This window comes from Quercus suber, unplaced genomic scaffold (assembly GCF_002906115.3).
Source record: "Quercus suber isolate HL8 unplaced genomic scaffold, Cork oak 2.0 scaffold_515, whole genome shotgun sequence".
NCBI lineage: Eukaryota > Viridiplantae > Streptophyta > Magnoliopsida > Fagales > Fagaceae > Quercus > Quercus suber.
In genome coordinates this window covers 166539-175791 of record NW_027069964.1, presented here as the reverse complement: position 1 = coordinate 175791, position 9253 = coordinate 166539, and the positions used below count along the sequence as shown (strand labels likewise).

At 35.5% G+C, this 9253-nt stretch overlaps 1 protein-coding gene across 1 annotated transcript; it reads right to left on the bottom strand.

The window, feature by feature from the left end:
* Positions 1-3213: 3213 nt before the first annotated feature.
* LOC111996755 (F-box/LRR-repeat protein 3) lies at positions 3214-9047 on the bottom strand. Its single transcript, XM_024028757.2, has 7 exons — positions 7824-9047; positions 6737-6862; positions 6503-6607; positions 6004-6403; positions 5714-5843; positions 5326-5620; positions 3214-3939 (listed from the first exon to the last, which is right to left on the bottom strand). The coding sequence occupies exons 1-7, from the start codon at positions 8445-8447 to the stop codon at positions 3694-3696; spliced, it is 1926 nt and encodes a 641-aa protein (XP_023884525.1). The 5' UTR covers positions 8448-9047; the 3' UTR covers positions 3214-3693.
* Positions 9048-9253: the final 206 nt, after the last annotated feature.

Here is a 9253-nt window from a genome sequence, read left to right as displayed (position 1 = left end):
AGAAGCAACGGAGAGAATGAGAGAAAAAAAAATCCGAAAGAAGAGAGAAAAATAATTAATATAATAAGTAGTTGGTAATATTTTAAGACAAGAAATTCAACAAGTAATATACAGTAGCCCATAAGACTTAATGGGCTACTATTCATAAGCCAAAAAAAAACTTGTGTATAAAGAATTTGCTAGTTTTTTTTTTTGTCTCATTCTTTATTATAGCTAATATTTTACTTATACATACACTGCAAGAGATGCTCTAATGATGGACTTTTTCTATTATTGTTATTAAATTAATATAATGGACTTGATATCTAATATCTTAGACAATGAATCTTCTTGATTATCCTCATTGACTAAAACAAGTGTGTGGTGACGGTCGAATTGATGTTACATAAAAAAAAAGCTTCTTAATCAAACTCACGTACTTTGTCTATGGTGACACCCAATACAAAAGGACACAAGTACTTTTTAATCCGGTAAATATTAATTTAATCTAATGCAAATTTCAGGTCAATTATTCCAACAAGTACAAGAGGACATGATTTTTTTTTTTTTTTTTTTTTAAATAACATTGTCGGCACCTTAGTAGTCTCCCTAATCACATACAAAATAGAATTATAAATTAAGATAGCGTGGGAATCCACTAACAGTAAAACTCCTGTAACCACATATTCATATTTATATTAAAATTTTAAAAATTGACGTTATATTTATTGTTGCATTCTTGTTGAATCACATCAAAATATTTGGTTTAATCAGTTCATTTTGATTCACATTATTCAGTCCATTCAATCCAATTTGGTTCATTTCGTTTCGCTTCGGTGATACTTTGAGATGAGAAGTTGTGTAGAAAGATGAGCGGTTTATTAACAATTATCTCACATTCTCAGTGTAATGTTGGTAGTTCTTGATAAAATTATATATATTTATTTATATTATTAAAGTTTTGTATTTTTTTTCTTATAAAAGTTATAGATTTACTTATATCTACTTTATCTTTATGTCATTTCAGTTATATAGAAAATGAATCGTTTGTAAAAAGCACTAGAAAATATAAACAAATTCCAATCTTATATTATATTATTTACAAAATATCTCACCTTATATAATAATTGAATGTAAAATGCATTATGTTTCTTTAAAAAATAAATAAATAACTTACAAAATTTAAACACTTTCAAATAACAAATATTGATGGCTTAATTTAGAAAATCTACTATATTGTAACAACTATATTTTGTTAGAAAATAATCATATCATTTTAAGAAGGGTTTTGGATTAACACTTATAAGTTTTATCTATTATTTTCGTTTTTACTTAACAAAAACAAATTATCAAAATTTTCCTCGCATTACTTGGATCTGCAAATAGTTTCTCTATAAAACAAAGGAAGATCATTTGGTAGAAAAATTTCTCTCTCTCTCTCTCTCCCCCTATTGCTAAGAATGGAATTGACTTAAACTTTAGAGTGCCCACTATCGCCCCAAGCAGTGCTATTTCCACCATGTAAGACCCAGCTAAGTTGAACTACAATGAAGCTTCCTTTATAAATAAATCTGTTGTAGAAGTGTCAATCGAACCAGATAAAGCCCCCCTACAACTATCTTGAGTAGCTTCTAAATAAATTCAACACTTCAACTAGTTCTCTACCATGAACATATTTAACACTAAACTGCACTTCAGCATTCTCCAAAACCCTAACTTTGTTGCTTTTTAGCTAAATTTCCCTTACTGCTTCTAATTGCACTTGCATTGAATTATTTAGTATTTTAAATTTCTACTTATACATCCAGTGATCCGGCAAAAATATTATTTCTCTCCTCCTCTTGACATACTGGACAAAATGTTTCACTTTAAATTCCTTTTGATCCACTCTGATTTTAAAGGAAGATCTCCATGACAAAGTTTGCACACAAACACAACACGCTTATAAAGTAGTTTTAACTTTTAAGGACAAGTTATTGTCCCAATTGATCCTTGACATTCTAATATCCACTTGTTGTATATGTAGATTAAGATTCATATTGCACAGGGAACTGTACCTTTGCTGACCACATAATTTCCTCTACCTGATAATGGCCAAATAAATTTGTCGCTTACTATCAACTAAAATTTTCAATGTCCAGCCTGAAAATGCATTCCAGCTTTCCACCCTTCTAATTAAGTTGAAATTAAATTTATCAATCAGCCCTTGGAAAGTCATTATCTAATGCTTCTTAAATGGAATTTGAAAATAAGATATCCCCCAGTCTTATCAACCAAATTCATCCCAATGAGCTATTCTTGATGTCTTCTATTTCATTTGGACTAAATATAATTTGTACAAAAACAACAAAGTCTTGGTCGGATATAAATCACCAACAAATTAGTTAGGATTAGCTACATGTTACTTACCCTGACATTTCACAATACCAATCACATGTTTTCTTAATAAAGCGTAAAATTTTATCCTAAACCTTGAAAACAGAAAAGAATCGTCCACCAAAAAGATATATGTATATATATGATTAATGGCAGGGGCAGTCCTAGCCAGTTTAATGCCTTTGCATTCCTTGGATAACCCACCTTAAATAAGGGTAGAGGACAAAACATTGGCATAAAGGAGAAATAAAGAGGGGTGGAAATGAGTTCACATTGCCTCAACCACTTCTTTGCACTAAAACTTCGGTTGGACTGCCATTAACCAAGATTCTATATGACAAAGTGGAAACACATTCTAGAACAAGTCTAATCAAAAACTGGTTTCAAGATAACACAATCATGAATCATGTGCTTTAGACATGTCAATCTTAGCGGCTCCATAGCAAGACTAACCCTTTTTATGTTTACTAAAATAATTTAACAATTCTTAGGCTAAAATAATGTTATTAGGGATAGTATGCCCTTGACAAATGAATGCTGGAAAGGGGAAATCAAGTGGTCCATGAAAGGGTTTAAGGCTTTAAAAGCATATCACTAACAATTTGGAAATTATATTGCAAGCATTAGAAGATTGCAGGTGTTCCATCAGGTTTAAGAACCTTAACCTTCAAAGGCCCAAACTGAAAGACATCATTCTTGTCCTCAATTTAGATTGTTTCATTCAAGATTCTAAGTAGATCATTTGTCAGGCTGGTAACTTAATCCTATCCAGCCTACTAAAGGTAACACAGATCATAGAAACCAAGACCATTATCGAAGTAAAAGGTTTATGGAATCTGCATCGAAACCAATATGGTCTTACCTTAAAAAGTATATCTATTAGTGAATTTGAATAGTTTGTCTCAGTTGCATATTACTTTTACATGAGAACAAACTATTAGATACAGGATGAGGTTGTCTCAATTACATATTACTTTCAAAATTTAATTTAAAAACATATATAAGTTATATATTCTGCTTCACTTCTTAACCCAGTTGCTCTGCCAGTGAACTGCCTTAATCCCTTACAAAGAAAGAAAACAAGAGTGCAAGGGCCAAGAGGGGCGGAAGGAGAAAAGAGAAAAGAAAAGAGAACAAACATGGCAATTTTATGCCATTATGAGACAATATATTTTGGCAACTTGAAAACCCCTAGATCATTTGGTGAAGCCCTTCTCTCCAAGAAAGCAGAAAAACTTCATTGGCAAAACTCATCCCAACTTCTCAAAAACCTTCATGAAAACCCATGACAAGAGAAGGTTTCTGACTGACTTATAAATAGGCTTTATGATATGAAGTTTATTCCCATCTAATCTTGCAGCCCCTTGCATGCAGGGTCTCGAGTATCTCTGTAGAAAGTAAGAATCTGAGAGAACCAATTAACTTGGCCTTCTTGATCCGCACACAGCAGGCCCTAAGTGCTAGTTCAAACCCTTTCACTGTGACATTCATGAGGTGCACCAGCTTGACATCCTGCAGCCGTGTTAGGTTCCCCAACACCATACATAGCCCCACATCTGAGACAGCACAATGGCTCATGTTTATCTGCCACCAATAAAAGTAGTTTAGGTTAACCCATGTCCCAAAATCTGTAATCAATGATCATTTACCATTATATGTTGGCAGATATGTTCATAATCTAAACATGCAGCCTTGCTATTTTGACAAGAGCATGTTAATTAGAAAAAGGAAAACAGGTGGCTTAAAAGACTGGTAAAAATAACTGCTCATAACTTTTGGAACTTTCACTTTTCATTTTTGTTTTCATCAAACATCCTGAAAAAGCATACCACCTCATAAAACAATGCCATCATTAGTATTCTATTTAATGTGCAGCCAAACAAAAGAAAAGGCAATTTATAATTTATAAATAGATGTATACAACAACCAGTTCCTGTATTTGATGAAAGTTCCAAATTTCGTTGCATTTACTTTTTATTTAGTTTCATTTATGCAACATTAATTTGCTTAATAAAAATTTCAGCATATTAAGCTAGAGATTTTATTCTGAAGAAGATAGAGCTTGTTAGTGAGCCTAATTTACATGTGAATTTGATTCATATTATCCTATTAAGTTCTGACAAGATGTAAGGGGAAAAATGCACTGGGAAACTGCGGTGTATGACCTTTGCTTACTTAAAAGGTGGACTTAACATAAAGGCAGAAGCAGAAGCGTTAGCAGTGAGTAGCAGGTGCTGTGAATTTATTGTGGGAGGTGACAATTATAATTGAATAGAATAAGGACCCCTAGGTGACTTTCAAGTGAGCAGTAGACTACTTGAGAGTGGTTGAAAGGTCCTTTGGGTGCCTAACCATTCAAATTACATTCTGGTTTCTTTATTTATAATTCAATAGTTAAAACAGGGGAGGGAGGATTTGGACCCTGGATACTAGGAGATGCAAACCAGTTGTGCTACAAAGCTGTTGGTAGAGGGAGACACCACAGTGTGGTTGACTGCATTTGATAGGTTAGTTTCTCTATTATGATATCTTTTTCTGTTACCCTTCATCCTTATTCTTCTGTTCTATATATAGATTTGTCTTCTCAGCATATACAAGAAAAAGAAAGGATGGAAGCAATTAAACAAAAAGAACAGGAAGTGATATTGTGTTGAAACATCTTGGAAATACAAGAAGAATATAAGTAAACACCCATGGTGTAAATCCAGTTAAGCTCTATATTCATTACCATACCATTTCAGTTTCCAATTCCAACCAAATCCCCCTTATTCTTTAATCATTATCACATGCCGTGCCCTACAATAGATTTCCTAGAGATACTTTGTTTCACAAATGTTTCTTAAATTTTCCTTTGCGTTTATTTTATTTTTATTTTTTTAAGCTTGACAGTTGTGTTAGCTTGGAAGTCACTTTCCTTTTTCTTTTAAAGTAAATGAACGCTCATTCCAATTCAAAATATTTAAACCATACCTGTCGCATGTTCCGTGAGTAGTAAGAAAGTGCCCAGAAGCCCGAGTCATCAATCTTTCCACAATGCTTCAAATCCAAATCTGACAGTTTCTTACAACCAGCTGCAACTGCCGTCAAACCCTCGCTTGTGAGGTTGACAAGTCCACGCATTTCCAGATCAGAGAGTTCACCAATACGGCCAATGTACTGCACCCCCCTGTCAGTAACTCCATTGCAATATGACAAGTTCAGCTTCGTCAAATTCTTGCAACCACTTGATAATGCAGCTAATCCATCATCTCCTATACTCGTACAGCTGCAACACAAAACAGAGATAAATAAATGAATTCACCTTCCCATCTTGCGAACTCTCAATACATAATCAAATTGACTACTGGGATTAAATTACCGGTATAAATCAAGTTCACTAATTTTTATACAGTTATGAGCAATATAAGCCAATCCTTTGTCTGATATGTTTGTGCACAGTCCTAATTTCAAGCTTAAGAGTTCAGAACATCTTGACAAATATTTGAGTCCTGCAGATAAGAAGAGCATTACACTTTGAAAATGATTAAACTTTGGCAAATACAATGAAATAGGATCTGCATCAAATTGACTACATTTTGTAAAAGCAACAAAGGCAGATTAACCATAGTTAATTTCATAACACTGGCTGATATAACTTCCAAAGTTTACCTTTATCATTTACCCCACAACAATCAGTCAGATCAAGCTCCTTGAGTTGCAAGCAACATGATCCAAGCTGATCGAGACTCTTCTCAGTGACCTTATCACAAGCCTCTAACTTTAAGGAGACAAGGTTCCTGCAAGAGTTGGTTAAAGCAGAAATCGCTTCATCAGTGATGAAACGGCAACATGTTAGATTCACGATCTTCAAACCCACACAGCCATATACTAGCTGCATGATGCCCATGTTGGTCACCCCAACACATTTGCTCAACCCAATTTCCACCAATGACTTGCAATTCGTACTGAAGGTTTGGAAGCTTGAGTCAGAAACTTGAGCACCGTCAATTCTTATCGTGTTTAGATTCTTCAAGTCCTTCAAGCTGTAGAGAACCATTGCTGAAAGCTCCTATGGGAAACCCCAAGGTTTAAGAATTAGGAACTATATTTTAAAATTTCAGTGAAACCAAATACAAGAACCAAAATAGATATAATAATATCCACTCACTGAAAAACAGTATCCTGCATTGAGCATGGCAAGACCTCTATGTCCTCTGACTACAGATATCAAGCCAGAAGAACTAACACAACCACTCCTCGATACGTCAATTGCCTGCAGTCCTTGGAAAATGCAAATTAAAATCAATAATGTCTAGTTAATAATATATTTTCTTGAATTGTTATGATGCATGTCAATCAAATTATAAACTAAAATACTGTTCTCAACCATAAAATATTTCACCTGTAGTGATGGGCATCCATGTTCAAGAAACTGCAATCCATAATCATCTAAAAAAGGGCACCCCACCATAGCCAAAACCTCCAGTTTCGGCAGAGAAGCAATTGAGCGAAGAGATTCACTTGTAACCTGAAACCCAGCTATGCATCATATTTCCCAATCATAAATATTCAAAACATAGCACTTACCTTGAAAATATCTGCTTGCTCAAAATATTCAAGAGAATTAAACAATACAACAGAAATTTCTATCCATATCTACATGTTGTTTGGTCTCCAAAATATGATATTCTCACCTCAACTCAGCCAAAATGGTCACATTGTACTCATTGGTGCAGAAAAACCATATAAATCTAGCAGTATATATACTTCAACTCGTTTATAACTCTTTCATCTAGCACTTCCTCAGAATCCAAACAGAAAACCTTGAAAACTTTTAAAAAAATAAAAGAGAAAAAAGAAAAATATAAGAGGCATAACCCATAAGGATAAGGTGGCACTATTGGAGTTTTGATATGTACATATATACGAAGTGAGAGAGAGAGAGAGAGAGAGAAAAATTCACTTTCCCAATTTAGAAACGTCACTCTAAAAAAACATAGCAACATACTGGCAGTCTGGCACTACCCACTAGCTTCACTAGAGTGGCCTCTCTCTCTCTCTCTCTCTCTCTCTCAAATACATAAAATTACAAACATGCAACTTTCTTTTTCGTTTCCTCAGCAACCAAACAAGCATTCGCCAGCTTTTATATTAGAACAAAATATGAAATTGAAGTTCACTACCTTACTTCTCTTTCCCTCAATAATTACCTTCATTTATTCTATTCTCCTAGCACATCCATGTCCCACATAATGAAATACTTCTTTCACACCAAAACCCAAACTCCAATTCCATTTCCAACCCCATTACCTCCCCACACACACACTCAGATTAGGAAATAGTTTTCACTGAAATAGTTGTCATTCCCAAACCCAAAACTCAAATTCCAATCCCATTACCTTTATTCCCCTACCACCCCAACACACACACACACACACACAATGTCCAAATATTCAAACAAACAAACAGAGAGAGAGAGAGAGAGAGACCTTGAGATAAGAGACATCAAGAGACTTCAACTCCAAGCACTTCTTGCACAAAAGATCAACACCCAGATCAGAAATCTCCATGCACCACTTCAAGCTCAGCCTCTCCAGCTTTCCACACCCAACAGCTATCTTTGCCAACCCAACATCACTCACTCCCAAACACTTATCCATCCTCAACTCCCTCAACCCTCTCACACTCGATATAGCCCAAGCCTCTCTATCCCCGTATACCCAACAGTACGACACGTCCAGTACTACCAGACACGGACACGCCCCTACCAACCTCTCCAATCCCCCGTACCTCAACCCGCTCGCCCGACTCAGCACCAACCGGGTCACCCACCGAGTCCAACTCACCGAGTTCACCGCCTGACTCAGCATCACCGACACCGTCGCGTCCTCGATTCTCGGGCACACAGACAGGTCCAGCGTATCCAGGTTCTTGAACTTCGTCAGCAGCCCATGTAAGAACTCGGACCGTAGGACTCGGAGGGACCGCCGAGTCACTGAGTCGACTCGGAGGAAGTCCTTGCAAACGAGTCGCCAAGTCTTCCTGTCCGATTCAGAGCCGAGTTTAATGTAAACTCGGACCAGCAGGTCTTCGGTAAACACAGAAAGTAACATTTCTATAAAATGTTTCTAAAAATCAAATCTTTTCGATACAATTCGTGGAACTTAAGGTTGTTTTTTTTTTTAATTGTCTGTTCGTGGAAACTAACGTTTTTGTTTTGAGTTCGAGAAAACCCAAGTTTTTTTTTTTTTTTTTGAAATTAAGGATTTGGTTCAGGTGGGGACGAACAAGAAGAAGAGCAAAGGGAGGTGGGTGGGTTTTGAATTTGAGAGAGTCCGAAAGAGACTTAATCGGGTTTTATGGGTCGGGTTCATTGTATTAACGATGAATCGGGTTTTTGTTTCGGGTTGGTGCAGTGAGAAAAATATCGGAGTTTGGTTTGAGCTGAAGATTTTGCAGGCAGAGAGAGGGGTTGGTTGCTGAGTTTTATAGCATTGAAAGAAGAAACAGAGAGAGAAGTATTGGGTGCGGACTGGACTACGGTTGTACTCTTTGTGACTTGCAAAATTTGGTAGATAGTACTTTATTTTAGGTGGATAACATTACGCGAAGTTATTCAATTATGTAGATTTTTTATGTTTTGTGTTAATTTGATGTTGTATAGCCAATTAAAATTCGAGTTTGCTAAATTTGATTATGGGATGGGGTTTGATTCTGTCACACTCAAATTTCCATAGCTAAATAGCTTCAATAATATGCTATTCTCTCTTATATAAAATAAAATAAAAAAAACTTTGCCCCTTGTGACTAGATATTTGTTTGAGTTTGGTGAGGTGGCATATAATTATTGGTTTGGAGGTGTAAGAGCTGGACAAGGCCAAGGATTTGAAATGATTGGGCTGTCCCTAGATTTTATTAT